The following is a 17,474-nucleotide window of genomic DNA, read 5'->3' on the forward strand; positions in this document are numbered from 1 at the left end:
CCCTGTAAAATGAAGTGGCAGGAATGATAATAACAGTATTTCAGGGGGTTGTTATGACAAAAATGACACAATGATACATGCAGACATCCAGCACAGAGCCTGGCATGTAAACTGCTGTAGACTTTGTAAATGACCCCCTTCTCCCTCTTCGCTTTCTGAATTCTAAACAAATTGGGAGAGAAGAAAAATGAATTGGCAGATGGCAGTCAAATTTTTGTCTGTATTATTTTTGATATCTAAGATTTAATCAGTGTTGTTGCTGAAAAACAGACACAGTTTAGTCTGAGAGCCAAATGGGCTCACGAACACCAAACACCAGAACTACATAGACATAATCATCCACTTACAAGCCCTGGTGGACCCAGACAGATCTCTTCATGTGGAAGTTACAGCTTGTGTTCTTTATGGGCAGGCTGGTTCCCAAAGAGGGAAGAGGGAGGAGCTGAGCAAGACTTTGGAGGTGGGCCTGAACATTTTCATTTTAAGATGGCTATGTACTTCCAGTGCACATTAGTGGGTCAGGTTAGGACCCACTACTGTAGGCATATTACATATTTTGCAGTGCCCTGTGCCTTTGGATGTGCCGTAGCCACTGCCTAGAGTGGCTTGCCTTCTATCCGTCCCTTCTTCACTAAAAAAAAATTAAGCTAATCCTCCAACCTTAAACTTGGTGATATCTTTTGTGAAATCTTCCTCTTCTCATTCACCCAATGCAAAGGATTGCCCAGTCCTTTCTGTGGGCTACTACTCTTCCGTAGACTTAGCTATTTCATGGAACTTACTCTCTATTGAAATTATTTGATAACTAGACTGTGAACATTTTAATAAAAATTTATTCATGTATATACATTTGTCAGTGTTTAGAAGAAGATCTGAAAGTAATTACAGCAAATTCGTAAGCAGTCATAACTCTGAGGAGTGGGATTTGGACAGAGGAGAGAATATTGTTTAACTTTCATTAATATATGCTCATTTTACCTCTATATCGTTTTGATTTTGTAATAATCAAAAACAGGAGGCCAAGTATGGTGGCTCACACCTGTAGTCCCAGCACTTTGGGAACTTTAGGTGGGCAGATCATTTGAGCCCAGAAGTTCAAGACCAACATGACGAAACCCTGTCTCTACAGAAAATACAAAAGTTAACCAGGTGTGGTGGCACATGCGTGTGGTCACAGCTACTGGAGAGGCTGAGGTGGGAGGATCGCTTGAGCCCAGGAGGTGGAGGCTGCAATGAGCCGTGGTTGTGCCACCTCTGCGTTTCCCCCTGGGAGGACCTCTACATGTCATCTTGGTCACCATCCCAATTTTGGACAGTGTTCTGCCCTCTCACATCCCCTCGTCTCCCCTTACTCTTCCATTGTTTTTCTTTCCCAAGTCTCCAAATGATCAGAGGTATGATTAGGTGTTAGGGAAGGGGCAATATTTGCTTTCCTCATTCTCAGACTTGTCTTGGAGCCATAAGTAGGAACAGGTATCATCTTTTCCAAATAACTTTTTATGGAACTCTTATAAACCTGAACTGATAAAAAGAAGGAAGAGACTACTTGTTTTCCTGCTCTAACCCTATCTATCTTTTCTTATACAGGTAAACTACGAACTGGGAGTTTTGAAGAATGGGTAAAGACTTTCGTTATTATTTCCAGCATCCCTGGTCTCGCATGATTGTGGCTTACTTGGTGATCTTCTTTAACTTCTTAATATTTGCGGAGGACCCGGTTTCTCATAGCCAAACAGAAGCCAATGTTATTGTTGTTGGAAACTGTTTTTCATTTGTTACAAATAAATACCCTAGAGGAGTTGGCTGGAGGATTTTGAAGGTGCTTCTATGGCTACTTGCCATTCTCACAGGACTAATAGCTGGCAAATTTCTGTTCCATCAGCGTTTGTTTGGTAAGTACCATGACCCATGAAATGTAGTATTGCTCATTATTTAATTTATATTTTCCAAGATACAACTTTACTGTTTCTAAATGCCAATGTAGGAGACATTTTAGTTTGTCCTCCTGCCTTAAAGTTGTTATGCGTGGTTGTAACTGGGTTCTTCAACTACTCTCTCTTAATGGTTTACTTTTCAACTACTCTCTGTTAATGGTTTACTTTTCCTACTGTCTAAGGAAAATTAGCATGAGGTAAAATTAGTACCAAACTTCATTTCAAAAAAATAGCATTCGGGGAGGTGTGGTGGCTCACGCTGGTAATCCCACCAATTTGGGTGGCCGAGGTGGGCGGATCACTTGAGGTCAGAAGTTCGAGATCAGCCTGGGCAACATGGTGAAACCTCATCTCTACTAAAAATACAAAAATTAGCCCGGTGTGGTGGTGCATGTTTGTAATCCAAGCTACTTGAGAGGCTGAGGTAGGAGGATCGCTTGAACGTGGGAGGCGTAGGTTGCAGTGAGCCAAGATTGCACCACTGCACTGCAGCCTGGGTGACAGATCGAGACTCCATCTCAAAAAAGAAAAAAAAAAAGCATTAGGAATAAAATGAATATATACATAATCTTTTTTTTTGAAAACTTGTTTAAAAATTTTAAATTTTTTTAAATTATACTTTTAAGTTCTAGGGTACAGGTGCACAACGTGCAAATTTGTTATATAGGTATACATGTGCCATGTTGGTTTGCTGCACCCATTGACTCAACCTTTACATTAGGTATTTCTCCTAATGCTGTGCATCTCCCTGTCCCCAACCCCATGACAGGCCCTGGGGTGTGATGTTCCCCGCCATATGTCCGAGTGTTCTCATTGTTCAGTTCCCACCTATGAGTGAGAACATATGGTGTTTGGTTTTCTGTCCTTGTGATAGTTTGCTCAGAATGATCGTTTCCAGCTGCTTCCATGTCCCTGTGAAGGACATGAACTCATCCTTTTTTATGACTGCATAGTATTCCATGGTGATATATACGTAATCTTTTTTAGAGAAGATACGAACAAGAAAATAGCTCCCCCCCCCGTAAATAGTACCTAAGTGTGGCAGAGAGTTTATAAATCATAAAGAAAATGACTCCATATCACACCACATTTTCGTTAAATATATTTTACACATATTGTTCATTCAGGGAGTTGGAACTGTAAACTTTTACTCTCTCTTGTTTTTTTTTGAACATTGGCTTTAGGATGTTTATTTTTGAACCTATCCAACCAAAGAATAGTATATTAGTAAGGAATCTCTTGATAATGACAGAAGAAGAGACTAAATTAGTTTAAGTTAAAAAGGTAACTTACTATAAGTTAAAAAGGTAACTTACTATAAGGATGTTAGGATATTTCAGAGACCAAGGATAGAATGAAGTGACAGGGACATTGGGACATTGGGATAAATGAAACCAAGGGCTTGAAATCTGTTAGGATGCTATTTGTCTCACTTTCTCTATATTATCTGCTTTATTCTCCTTTTACACTGAAGGTGGATTTTTATTACCTAAAGAGACTGGGTTGACTTTCCTAGTCTCAAGTTTAAACTCTCAGTGGAGAGTGTGAAGTTGTCTCAGGGTGTGGTTCCCACCTCTGAACTAACCGATTTTTGCCTAGAGGTAGGTGATATTTATTCAATAAATGTTCATCGCTTATAACATGCCAGACACAATTCTAGACAGTGAATCAAGCCGGCAAGGTCTTTGCCCTCATAAAAACTTAGTTCCTACAGGAGAGAGAAAGACTAAACAAATAAATGTACACTCTGTATGCAATAGAGGAAAATAAAGTAGTTTTGAATGCTGTAGTTGGGTCAATTAGGAAGAAAATTTAGATAGAGCTTTGGACTTAGCAGTGATAAGATAAATAGGTGACTTACTGAAGGTATTTTTGGTCTAGAGGTTGGATTAGAAACCATGGCAATGTTTTAAGAAATAAATAAATATCCATACACACACATACACATGGTATTATATATATATATTTTTCTGTTTATTCCTTACACTACTGCCATGTTTCTATTATATAAATATATAAAATGCGCATATTTTATATTTATTGTCTGTGCTTATATGTATAAAAGGCACACATATGTATAGATGCACATAGTTTCTAGACATTTGGTGAGAAACTAGAAGAAAGAAATGGAGAAGTGCTAAAAATGGAAGAAGGGCCAAGGGAACATTTTATTGTTGTTGGTGGGGCAGATAGTTTTATTTGGGGGATAAGATTAATTGACCTGCTTATATTCGTGGGAGAAGGAGCTAAAGTGGAGGTAAAAAGATATAGAAGAAAGACAACATCTCTGAAGGTTTCTGTGGTCTCAGACTTAAGACACAGGTAGAAATGGTGGCTTGGAGAGGAAAAGAGGAGAGACCCTGGTTTCTCAAATATAGGCATGAGTGAGATAAAGATTGGTACTCTATTAGGTATGTTTGAGGTGGACGAACAGGAAGGTGAATATTCTTCTGTCTATTAAAGCTGATAACCTGATATCTCTTTAATCTGCTAACCTCTGTTTTACTGTGAAAAAGAAGATCTGACGATAAAGATGGAGGGGCTTGATGATGCAAGCGGTTTAAGGAAGTGGTTAAGGTTTGGAACAGTGGCCCTAGGGAGTTGGGAAGTGAACTGACTCAGAACAAATGAAAGGGTTGCTGATGATCATGAGGGTTGTTAGCCACTATAAATTTGAATGATACCAGTCTGGATTGTTGAGCAGTGTTCTTTTTGAGAGTTCAGTCATCCAGAAGAGAATTTGAGTGTGATTCATCTGGGTGGAGACTGATCAGGCTTGCTGTATTGGAAACAAAGGATGGAAAATAAATGGAGAGTTACAGGAAAAGCATTATTCATTTGACTGATAGGGGATTGTGGTTGGACGTGGAAAACAGGTGAGGGAGATGATGGTCTGGTACTGGGGGAACCCGCCCCCAATATTTTAAAGTAGGTTCTTTCTATTTTCCATAAGTGTTGGCCTGCTGAGAAATAAAGAGAGACAGTATAAAGAGAGGAATTTTACAGTTGGGATGCCAGGGGTGACATCACATATTGGTAGGACTGTGATGCCCACCTGAGTCTCAGACCAGCAAGTTTTTATTAAGGGTTTCAAAAGGGGAGGGGGTGTAAGAACAGATAGTAGGTACAAAGATCACGTGCTTCAAAGAACGAAAAGCAGAACCACTGATAAGGGCCTAACAAAGATCACATGGCGAAGGGCAAAAGCAGAACCACTGATAAGGGCCTAACAAAGATCACATGGCGAAGGGCAAAAGCAGAACCACTGATAAAGGTCCAACAAAGATCACAGGGCAAAGGGCAAAAACAGAACCACTGATAAGGGTCTATGTTCAGCAGTGCATTGTCTTGATAAACATCTTAACAGAAAACAGGGTTCAAGAGCAGAGAACTGGTCTGACCACAAATTTACCAGGGTTGAGTTTTCCCAACCCTAGTAAGCCTGAGGTTTCTGCAGGAGACCAGGGTTTATCTCAGTCCTTATTTCAACTGCACAAGACAGACATTCCCAGAGCGTCCATTTATAGACCTTCCCCCGGGAACGCATTATTTTCCCAGGGTATTAATATTAATATTTCTTGCTAGGAAAATAATTGAGCGATATGTTTCTTACTTGCACATCCATTTATAGACTCTCTGCAAGAAGAAAATATGGCTCTTTTTGCCAACCCTGCAAGCAGTCAGACCTTATGGTTGTCTTCCCTTGTTCCATAAAAATTGCTATTATTCTGTTCTTTTTCAAGGTGCACTGATTTCATATTGTTCAAACACACATGTTTTACAATCAATTTGTGCAGTTAACACAATTATCACAGTGGTCCTGAGGTGACGTATATCCTCAGCTTACAAAGATAACAGGATTAAGAGATTAAAGTAAAGACAGGCATAAGAAATTATAAAAGTATTATTTGAGAAATGATAAATGTCCGTATTAAGATGAAAAACAATTTATGTTCCTCTGCCACGGCTCCAACCGGTTCCTCTGTTCAGGGTCCCTGACTTCCCATAACATTCTGGGAGGAGTGGGCAGGGGCCTGAAGATTTGGATGAGGCTCAACAGGTGAGATGGGAGTAAGAAAAAGGAAAGAATTGGTGGGTGTGGTCACATGACATGTTGTAACAGAAGTAAACCATTCTTCAGTAGTGATTCCCAAGTAGGGTGTGGTCTTTAGAGAGTGAGTCCTAAAGTAGAGTGGAGAGATGGGTCATTGACACAGAGAATATTTAGGAACTCAATGTTAGTTGGATCATCCACCAAACATTAAACAAGCATCATGTCCTGCATAGTAATTATATGGATAGAAGAGGATAAGGGTGGATAGTGAATGGAAGTGGGTCATTTTCCAAAAATGGATAGAGAGTGCTGGGGAGACAAAACAATAGATACCTGTTACAAGCAATGGCTGGATGTGTTTGGATTCCATTCGAGAAAATTTTCTCAGCGTAGGAAGCTAAGGCAAATTTAGACCAAAATATCTAGTTTGGAGAAAAGTCATCTGCCTGTATTGAAGATTGAGAATCACACCATTAAGCTAATGGTGTGAATTATAAACAGGACATTTGGTTTTGTAATCACTACATTTTGTTAAATTATTCTGTTGCAAACTTTTATCTCTTATACTAAAATCACATTTCAGTTATGGCTTACATTTTAATTCTCCTGGTGGTAAAAGTAATCAGCCCTGAAAAAGCACTTTTGATTTCAAGTGGTTTATTGAGTACAAATTATTTTAAAATAATGGAAGTGAGTTGTATATATATATATTTTTTTACTTATAGTAGGAAAGATTATATGATGTACTCAGCTTGATTTCTTCTATTTGGCAATTTCCTTCTCCTTTTTCTCTTACTAAAAAACCTATGAAATTTTATGGAATATTAGAGAAGGAATCATAACCTTCTGTAAATGGTGAGGACTCTTGATTTAATTTCCTGTTGAACTCCAAACTTGTCCCCTCTCATTCTCTGATCAAATTTCATAATAAACTTTGAACTTGTCTTCTTCTTCTGTCTCTGCTCATGGCAATTGATTCTTCCTTACTTCATGAACTATTAATCATTTCCTCCTAATGGTTATCTGCTCCTCTTGTTCATTATGGATTTTGCTAGTGGAATTATTTTTTCCATATTGCTAAAAGGCTTCTGTCACTCTTCTGTGGTGAGTAGGTCTTTGCAAACCTATCCCCAAAGACTGAGGAAGCTGAGAGGCTGAAGAAAGAGGCTGGCATATCCATTTTCACAGGAAACAACACTTAATAGGGACTTCTTAACAGAAGCCATATCTCGGTACCTGTGAGGTGACGTATCCTTGCCCTGTTATTCTCCAGACCCAGGGCTTATACACCACAGAGAATTTGCTTAAGGGAAGGATTCATGGTAAGTAAAAATCTTAGAGGCCTTCCCAGAACTAGGGTTGATCAGAAGTCAACATGATGGATTAGCATTTAGGATGGAGTTACTTTGACCTGCAGAACCACCAACAGAATAAAATCTAAACTCCTTTGATTGATACTCGAAGCTGTTTATGATCTACTCCTTCCTCACTCCAAACCTGATTTTTCACATTCCACATATTGCAGGGAAATATTTGCTGGTTCTCAAACTTGCCATGTTATCTCATGTCCCAGTGTTTTTTGCCTATGTACTCTTCCATGCCCGTTATGCTCCTCTCTGCTTTGTCACCTTGGCTAGTTTTCCATTTTCCTTCAAATCTCAGTTCCAGCATTATCTCCTCTGTGGCACTTTCTCTGACTCCCTCTTGTAAGACTTCAGTTGTCTTCTCTTCAGCTCCCACTTGTGACTACTTGTACCAAAGAGTCACAACCATGCAATGATATGGAAAAGAATTAAAAATTTAATGCAAACATAGATGTTCTTATTGGCTTGGTATATGACAAATGTTTCTGCACTGGTTCTCAAATAATTAGCATTTATTCATAATTCATTTTTAAAAGGACATATTTAACAATTTGTACATGCAAGCTTCTGATAGGTGATGATGATGATGAGGATGATGTTGTATGTATGTTGGAAGGGGTGGGATTGCTAATGACAAGCATAGAAATTTTTGTTACAGAAATATTGGAATGGCTTACAAAAATGATCAGAATCATTTCTTGAAATCAACTCAACAGCTTTTTTATATAATTCTCTAATAAAATGCCAAATACAAATATTATATAGAATGCCACTATCCCTTTCTTTTAATCAACTTGTAAGGCTTCCTTCATTTACTTTGTTATAGGAAGTCTCTTCTTAGTAGATTCCAGAAGAACAATAAGTATTCCCAATTTAAGGGATGTGTGAGAAAGAGCAAATTATTCTGTGAGCACATGATTTAATATACTTCATTGGTTATAAATTTAATTTTTCTGTGAGACATAAATATTAGGTTTTTGTTACTCTTTAGGTAGTAACATAATTCAGGAGCAATTCTGAAATCAGAATTGATAAGTTTATAATTTTTGTTAGTTTAAAACAGAATCTTTAGGTATTATATGAGGATTTATAAAAGTTAGGTTCCATTGGAATGTCAGTTTATACTCTTCCAGTACCTCTCTCTTTCATTTGCTTGGATGATTCCAATTTTTTTTTTTAATGTGTTTTAATAATGCATCCTAGCTTTTTGGGGGATTATACTTTAGAGATATCCATGAATAGAGACATCCAAAATTATTATGCTGACAATTAGGACCTATCTACAAGGAGAATTTAATTTCTTGAGCTTATTCAAGAAATAATTTTTATTGCAAAAAGGAATTTAAATTATTTACAACATATATGCATAATACAGTAGAAGGAGAAAATCAGGACCACAGAAAAGGCAGAAACAAATTTGTTTTGATTTCATGAATTTCAAAACCTTACTTGATTTTGAGCTTCCTCAGAGCTGGGCACAAGGGGAAACTACATCACTGTGGTTATCAGCAGTGATGAAAATTGTAAGCTCCACAGAGGTATTTTTCTTTGCACCTAGTTGTAGAACTTCCTTGTCATAGATTTTGGTAAAGCTTTTCTTTTGTCTTGTGCTTGGAGATGTTGAATGGTGAAGTGGCAAATGCAGAAATGGATTTCATATTCTTGTGTCTTAAAGCAAACGTTCATCAAAGTGTAGAGTATAACATTTAATCAGCTGGGCACGGTGGCTCACGCCTGTAATCCCAGCACTTTTGGGAGGCCGAGATGGGTGGATTATGAGGTCAAGAGATCGAGACCATTCTGGCCAACATGGTGAAACTCTGTCTCTACTAAGAATACAAAAATTAGCTGGGCATGGTGGCGCACACCCGTAGTCCCAGCTACTTGGGAGGCTGAGGCAGGAGAATCGCTTGAACCCAGGAGGCAGAGGTTGCAGTGAGCCGAGATTGTGCCATTGCACTCCAGCCTGGCACGGAGTGAGATTCCATCTCAAAAACAAACAAACAAAAAAATTTAATCACGAAAGCAAGTCTGTGATGCTTTATTTCATGAAAACATTTCTATGAAGGGCAAAGTGATAAGGGTTCAAGTTACTTTGATTGAATAGCTTTATCTGAGGATGGATTTTAGAACATCAAGACTGTAATAATGTATTTCTCAGACAAACTCCTTTCCTGTTATTTGTCTTCTCTCTTTTACTTTTGTTTTCCAACATGTGCAGAGATCCTTTATTAGTTGCCATTTTCTTTTTAACACTGCCCTTTTAACACATTGTCAGATGACCTCCACCATAAGGAGCTGTCAGTCTCTCAACAAGAATGATGTTCTTTGTATTCATTGAAGGTATTACTTAGCTGGAACTGGAGTGATTGGAAGGCAGGCCACCTCAGAATGAGGTGGTAGGTGTAGCATCTGAAAACGATTCGAAGCCTGTTAATACTGCATAGTTCCTTTTCCAAACATGTATTTGCTTGTAAAATTGTTTCATTAATGTATGATTTCACAGCTATACCCATACCCGAAACTGGTGAGTGAGAGATTATGTTGATCTTGCTTACCTTTTAATCTTCAGTGCCTAAAACAATGCCTGGCACAGTAGCATTCAATACATTTGATTAAGTAAATTAATGTTTCTTCATCCTTTACATGTTGTCTTTGCCAGTGTTGCCTTTTTTTTTTTTTTTTTTTTTTTAAAGTGTCTTACTCTGTTGCCAGGCTGGAGTCCAGTGGCACGATCTTGGCTCACTGCAACCTCTGCTTCCCAGGTTCAAGCTGTTCTCCTGCCTCAGCCTCCCGAGTAGCTGGGATTACAGGCGCCTGCTACCATGCCCAGCTAGTTTTTGTATTTATAGTAGAGACAGGGTATCACCATATTGGCCAGGATGGTCTCAATCTACTGACCTCGTGATCTGCCCATCTTGGCCTCCCAAAGTGGTGGGATTACAGGCGTGAGCCACCACACCTGGCCCAATATTGCGTTTTTATTATAAGATATAGAAAGGTACTTATTTGTTCATACATAAAATATAAGACATAGTCTCTGATTTCAAGGAATTTAAAATCTGGTTAAAAAGACAGGATACATATGCATCAAAAATCAAATACTGTGATGATACAAGAAAATGTGTGTCGAGTATCAAATGAATAGTATGGACTGTTAGTGCTGTGGGAATTTAGGAGAGAGGATCATAGTGGGCCAGGACAGGGAAAGAAAGCTTTGTTGCCCATGTGGGACCTAAATTGAGTCTCAAGTGTGAGTGGGATTAAAATAGTCAGATATGATGAAAGGTATTCATTACAGATTTCAGGTCCTGGGGTAGATAGTGTGAGCGAAGATGGAGACAACTCAGCTGTTTTTTGGAGTTGGGGGAAAAGCTGAAGAATTCGTGCTCATTTTGACTGAGAACAATTTATGTTAGGAAAGAGGTGTTGCAATGAAAAGGTAGGTTGGGCCAAAATTCTTTGGTCTTTAAATGCCAGTCTTCTATCTTTAGACTTTATCTCTTCCATTATGGTCTTTAAGTCAAGGAAAATATTTGAATAATGTGTGAGATGGTGACAAGATTAATCTTGAAGCAGAATTTAAGGGGAATTGGAAAAGGAGAGATTCAGGGAGTAAAAAGGAAGTAAGAAGGTATTTTAGGGGCTGCCTGCAATAATTCTGGCTTAAGTTTGTTCAGACCAGTCTAAAATAAGGGGTGGATAAGGGGTGGAGCAAAGGCAAGCAGATGGGGGTACGTGAGGCCATGTGAAACTTCCACAACTGATGGGATATGAGTAAGCAAGAGTGAGAGTGAAATGAAAGGTAACTAGGAAGATTAGGCTGGGAGACTGGAGGACTGATTATCCTACCGGGAAAAAAAAAAAAGTCCATAGGAGAATCCGGTTAGAGAAGATGATAATGAGTTAAGGAAGTGATGGCTGTAGGTCATGAGCACGTAAGTGATGGCCCATTTACCTTGAACAGTTCACAGAACAGCAAAGGTGTGTGTTATTAAGCTAGTGCAGGCAGACTATTTTATCATTTATTTATTTATTTATTTTTTCTGAACCTTGCTCTGTCACCAGGCTGGAGTGCAGTGGCACGATCTCAGCTCATTGTAACCTCCACCTCTCGGGTTCAAGCGATTCTCCTGCCTCAGCCTCCTGAGTAGCTGGGATTACAGGCGTGTGCCACCACACCTGACTAATTTTTGTATTTTCAGTAGAGATGGGGTTTCACTATGTTGGCCAGGCTGGTCTCCAACTCCTGACCTCAGGTGATCCACCCGCCTCGGCGTCCCAAAGTGCTGGGATTACAGGTGTGAGCCGCCGCTCCGGGCCCAGGCCTACCACTTCTTATCCAAAACCCTGAGGCCAGATGTGTTTCAGAATTTAGAGCATTCGCCTTTATTTAAGGTCACCCTGCTAAATACCCCATCATCAGACATACTAATATTTCTGTATATATGTATACATATTTACATTAAGTTGGATAAATAAAGACCATAGACAGACTCAAGTAAGTTCAAGTTAGGTTTTGCTACTAAATGGATTCAGGTTTGGTCAGGTTTTGCGAATAAATCAATTACAAAAATCAGAGTCTCTTGGATCTCGGAATTGTGGAAACTGAATTATGGACCTGTACTTGACTATGATAAGCGTTTCTTTTTTTCTTTTTTTTTTTTGTTGAGATGGAGTTTCACTCTTGTTGCTCAGGCTGGAGTGCAATGGTGTGATCTTGGCTCACTGCAACCTCTGCCTACCAGGTTCAAGTGATTCTCCTACCTCAGCCTCCCTGATAAGCCTCCCTGATATATGAAATATATACATCTTTGCTTACCGCAAGATAGCCAGCTGCATAAAAATCATGATTTTTTAAAATGCTGTAGTTAAAAAAAGAGAATAATTTCATAACTAAATGGCTACAATAGATGAATACTTGCTGAAGATGTACTTTTCTTATGTTTATATTATGCAAATCATTAAGGGGTTTGCTATTTTCTATGTACCTATGTCTGTTTTAGTTTGAAACAGGAAGTCTGGGGACCAAAGCATTCTCAATATATCCAGAGATTTGAGAAGACAAATTCTAGTTTGTGTATTTCATTTTACTGTAACAAAAAGGATGTCTCCCATACAATACCAAGTAACTCAACAATATTTTGTCATAATGAATTTAATACAGTGAAATGCCTATTTGTCTTCTATTTTCTTAGCTTTAAGCTTAGTTTGAATTTTTTTTTTGGTATGTTGAACTGCACATATGATTTTATCATTTCAAAATAGAAAAGATTCAAAGATTCTGAAAAGCATAGTCAGGGTAGTCATGGTGATACAGGAATATCAAAACATGAATAATTAGATATTTAGGAATAAAAAACTATTATTTTAATACAATGATATGGGTATGGTTTGACTTCCTTTGTGTTAATTTGAGATCTGAATAACTGAATAGTATAAATAACCAACAAGTTATCATGGTCGTTGAGAGTATATTAAAACTGTATTTATGACTACTCAGGGCAAATGTCAACAACTGATTATTTTAAGAATTGTATTATCAGAGTGCTAAGGACTTTTTTGGGGAAATTATATGAACAGACACTGTCTACATAGCCAAATGCCATTTAGAATATCTATAGTTTTAAGCTTTGCCCCCTCAAAATGTTATATTTGATACTCATGACAAATATTTAATGTTGTGTCACCATCTTCATTCTCAACCAGTCTGCGCTGAGTGCTGGAATAATACTTCTTCTAGGTGCTTGAATTGTCAACAACCAGTCCTTTTTCACAGAGTAAGTAATTTTAGAGCCCAAAGTGACCAACAGAATTTAAGTTAGAGAAAAATGTTATTTCAAAGTTTGGAGTGACCTTCTGGCATAAGGAATTTAAAAAAGCAGTTCCTCATGTCTATCACTATGAAACAGTCCCTCATATCCCATCACAATCCTCCTCCTCCCTCTCCAAACCACTCCTGTCAACTATAAATTAGTTTGCATTGTCTAGAATTTTATATAAATGAAAACATAACAGTATATACTCTTTTTTGTCTGGCTTCTTTCATTCAGCATAATTTTGAAATTCATTCCTGTTTTATGTATCAATACTTCATTCCTTTTTGTTTCTGACTGGTATTGTGTGAATATGTCAAAATTTGTTTACCCATAATATCTGTTGATAGACATTTCTATTTTTATTCCAGTTTTTTATATTACAAATAAAACTGCTATGAACACTCATAAAAAAAAAAATAAAAAAGCAGTTCCTTAAAAAGACGTGAGATAGATTAGGAAACGTAAACTGGAAAATTATTGATATTCGATTTTTTTTTTTTTTTGAGACGGAGTCTTGCTCTGTCGCCCAGGCTGGAGTGCAGTGGCGCGATCTCGGCTCACTGCAAGCTCCGCCTCCCGGGTTCCCGCCATTCTCCTGCCTCAGCCTCCTGAGTAGCTGGGACTACAGGCGCCCACAACCGCGCCCGGCTAATTTTTTGTATTTTTAGTAGAGACGGGGTTTCACCGTGGTCTCGATCTCCTGACCTTGTGATCCGCCCGCCTCGGCCTCCCAAAGTGCTGGGATTACAGGCGTGAGCCACCGCGCCCGGCGATATTCGATGTTTTAAAAAATCCCCAGGAAGGCCCTTCTTCAGAGGGAGATTTGGTGTGTTTCAGCTACTGAACTTTGTAGCCCTTTTCAAAAAGCTAATCTTGTTACTTTATGTTCCTGTTATGTTCTCTCTCCTACAGCAGTGAAGGAAGGTGAGGCTGGAAGTCCCAAGTACATGGCCATTTCCTCCCACACCTGCTTATTAGGTGCTTTCATTAGTTTGCACTGCAGTCAGTTGCACATCCATTAGCGCTAAAGGGCAATGAGCTGCAGCTTTCAGTGTGATAGAATCATCTGGCTGCTCTAGTTCCCCTAGGACAGAGGATACAAACACTGTAAAAGGATACCTCAAGGACTTTAACTTAGGTTAGAGCATTATAATTAAGCAATTACGAACCAGGGTAGCTTTCTAGGTACTTTTTTTTTTTCTTTTCTTTTTTTATTGTACTTGATACAAATGAGTAATTCAGGGGCCAAGGGACTCTTTTCTTACCAGGTCCAATCATTGCCTCCATGTCCTTTTCTTATTTCCAACCTATGGGAGGTAATAGTAGAAGTTTCTCACAAAGGGGGCTGTCACATGGAATTAGAGAAGGCAGACTCATACATACATGGTGCAGAGGGAAACCACTTCACTCTTAGTGAGATGTAACCAGCCAGGGTGGAATTTGACAGCTGGCTAAATAACATATGGTAAAATTGAAAATGAAAAGTGCTTGATTACTTGATTCATTTAAAACCATGTTGGTAGAGGTCTTAGTTTGCTTATTTTTCAAGTAATCGGGTAATCAGTCCTGGCTGGGTGAGTAGTGTGATTTGAGAGGATGCTGCCAGAATTTTCCCCTGATTTGTTTCCTTTTATCTTTTACTAGTTCCTACAACTAGAATCATTTCTTGAAGATATTTTTACCGGGTTTAAAATATTATGCTACTTGAGAGGTGTGATGAACTAACAAGGATGTTGACAATCCCATCCTTGAGAGATCTGTACCCAAAGGATAAATAAGTGGTGGCAGGTGGGAGGAAGTAGGCCAATGTGCTGATATGGTAACTATGTTGCTGTTCAGGGTTCTGGATAGAAGTGGGGTCAAAGAAAAGCTGTTAGAAGATTTAGGGATATGCAGAGGGTCAGACTGGAATAAGGGGCTTCTCCAAAGACAGGCTTTAGTTGTTTTACAGTGGTGGCCTTGACACTGTATATCTGATTTTGAGTATCACAGGTGGTCCAAGCAGTCCTATTGTTTTTAATCTGTATTCCTATCTTGGCTGTGACCCAGAGTTATTGTTGATGGGTAAATAGAAATGTACAGGGTTGATCTGCCTGCCTCCAAGGTCATAACAGTAGCCAGCAGTAAAATTGGAACATAAACTGAAGCCTCCTGATTCCCAGACAGGCGCCTTTTCAGGCATCCCAGATGGCGAATTGGCAGCTGGTGTGCCTTGTCTGCCTTAAGACCGGATTGTGCTAGGCCATTCCCTACAGTTTTGCTCTGCATTGCCTGTGTTCTGGCATCTTTTTCTGGCACCGCCTCCTGCTTGACCAGCTCTCTCTTTTAGTTAAAGAAAGTCATTTAGTTGCCCCCACAAGAAGTTCTGTAGGTTTAGGACAAAGTCTATCATTGCTGTGGATCCTGGAGAAACTCAGTACAGTGCTTCCTGTCCTTGTGGCCATCAGTAACCTAACATTCTTGGCTGGACTATACTTTTTCCCTTTAATTTTAGAGGAGTGAAATCCAGATATTCTTAGGCTACTCCATGCTTGTTATGATACTTTGTGTGTCCTTGAGGATGTGGCCATTGAAATGGACAGACTAGCTAAGAGTAACCAGCAAATACACACAAACCTGAGAGAGTGAGTTGGAACTTACTCTTTAGTATCCCAGGGAAGAGTGCTTTTTATGTCCTTTCCAATTTATTCATGTTTGAACTGTGCTGTTTTTCAACATCATCATTGACAAATGTGTTGAATATCTTATCATTTGCAAGGGAAAGCACCAGGTGCCATGAGCCTCTGCCTTTTAGGAGGGAAAATTATCAAATATGATCATTGCTAACACTGCAGTGTGAGTGGGAGGGACAGTCTCTTTTGAAGAGGTCTAGAAGTCATACCCAAGATAAATCATCAAATAAAGCTTCCTAGTGAAATAGGAGTTTGTGGGAATCATAGAATCTCAGAGTGAATGGAATTGGTGAGAGCTTCCTTGTTACATTTCTAGCCAATCTTTGAGCACCTCTAACAATGGTGACTATCCCAAAGGCATCTCTGTGTTTGATCACTTTCTGCATTTCCTGTGTCTGAACCTGAGCTTTACCATGCAACTCCAGCGGAATTCTGTTGGAGGGAGGAGGGCCTTCCAAGCTGGAGAAATGGCAAGCACAAAGTTGTGGGGAAGGAAAGGGCAAAATGGTTGCAGTGTAAAACGTGAACAGGCCAGTGTTCCTGGATCAGTAGTTTTGGGTAGACTGGCAGCAGGAAAGAGAAGCTTCAGTGCAAATTGTGGAGGTTCTGGAATTCCAGATTTGGGAGCTTAAAATTCATTCTGAAAATGATAGGAAGCCATGGAGCATATCCCTCCCTTCTTGATTTGTAAATTTAAAAAGTTGTATAAACTTATTGTGGGAAAAAAACAGAATATATATGAAGTCGAAGAAGAAAAAGTTTTTGATCACAAGGATGACAAGATCAAAACAGTATTGTAGGAAAATGCATGTGGGCTTAGTTGGCCTTAAGGCAGGGAGGTATGCCACAGTTGCTGGGATGTACCTGACCTCAAGTGATCAAGGCTTGATTTAGAAGTGGTGGCAATGAGAATGAAATGGAGGGGAGGAAGGAAGAGAATATGTGAGGAAGACTGATAGTGCAAATACACTTTTCTTCTAAATAACATCATTTTAAAGAGTTCTGTTCCCTGAGTCCTTTCCCATCATATACTGAACATAAGGCATAACAATCTATTTCTAAAATTGGCAACTTAAATTATCATTAGATCATCTTACTTTATTCTCCAAGTTTGCTGAAAGAAACAAATGTATGGTTCTGTTGGTTATTTGTGGCACTAGAAGAGACTTTAAGAAAAAGCAGATCTATGCTCACTGATATTAAGCTATGAAGGTGTTAATGTCATTGAGTTTCTTTTTATTATTACTATTATACTTTAAGTTCTGGGTACATGTGCAGAACTTGCAGTTTTGTTACATAGGTATACACGTGCCATGGCGGTTTGCTGCACCCATCAACCCATCAGCTACATTAGGTATTTCTCCTAATGCTATCCCTCCCTTAGCCCCCTCACCCCCCGACAGGTCCCAGTGTGCGAAGAATTTCTTTTTTGAAGCTTAGCACTTGTTGAATTTGTGGATCATGCTCATTAATTTGTCTTATTTGCAAAGTACAGGAGCCTTAATGATATAGGACTTGATTTTGTTCATTCAGTAAACACTTAGAATTTTCTAGGCCCTGGGGATCCAGCATTGAACCCAACAAGGTCCCTGCCGTGACTGAGCTTACAGTCTAGTAGGAAAAGATGGATA

At 39.0% G+C, this 17,474-nt stretch overlaps 1 protein-coding gene across 5 annotated transcripts in view; it reads left to right on the plus strand.

The window, feature by feature from the left end:
- Positions 1-17,474, plus strand: part of TMEM117 (transmembrane protein 117) — a 570,487-nt gene that overhangs the window by 7,106 nt on the left and 545,907 nt on the right. For all 5 annotated transcript variants that reach the window (XM_074006659.1, XM_015430765.3, XM_005570622.4 and 2 more), the window contains exon 2: positions 1,588-1,892. Coding sequence is in view for 4 of the 5 variants with exons in the window: in XM_015430765.3 (XP_015286251.2) it covers positions 1,616-1,892 (277 nt within the window). In the remaining variant the exon portion in view is untranslated. The remainder of the gene's footprint in view (positions 1-1,587; positions 1,893-17,474) is intronic.

Source organism: Macaca fascicularis, chromosome 11 (assembly GCF_037993035.2).
Source record: "Macaca fascicularis isolate 582-1 chromosome 11, T2T-MFA8v1.1".
Lineage (NCBI taxonomy): Eukaryota > Metazoa > Chordata > Mammalia > Primates > Cercopithecidae > Macaca > Macaca fascicularis.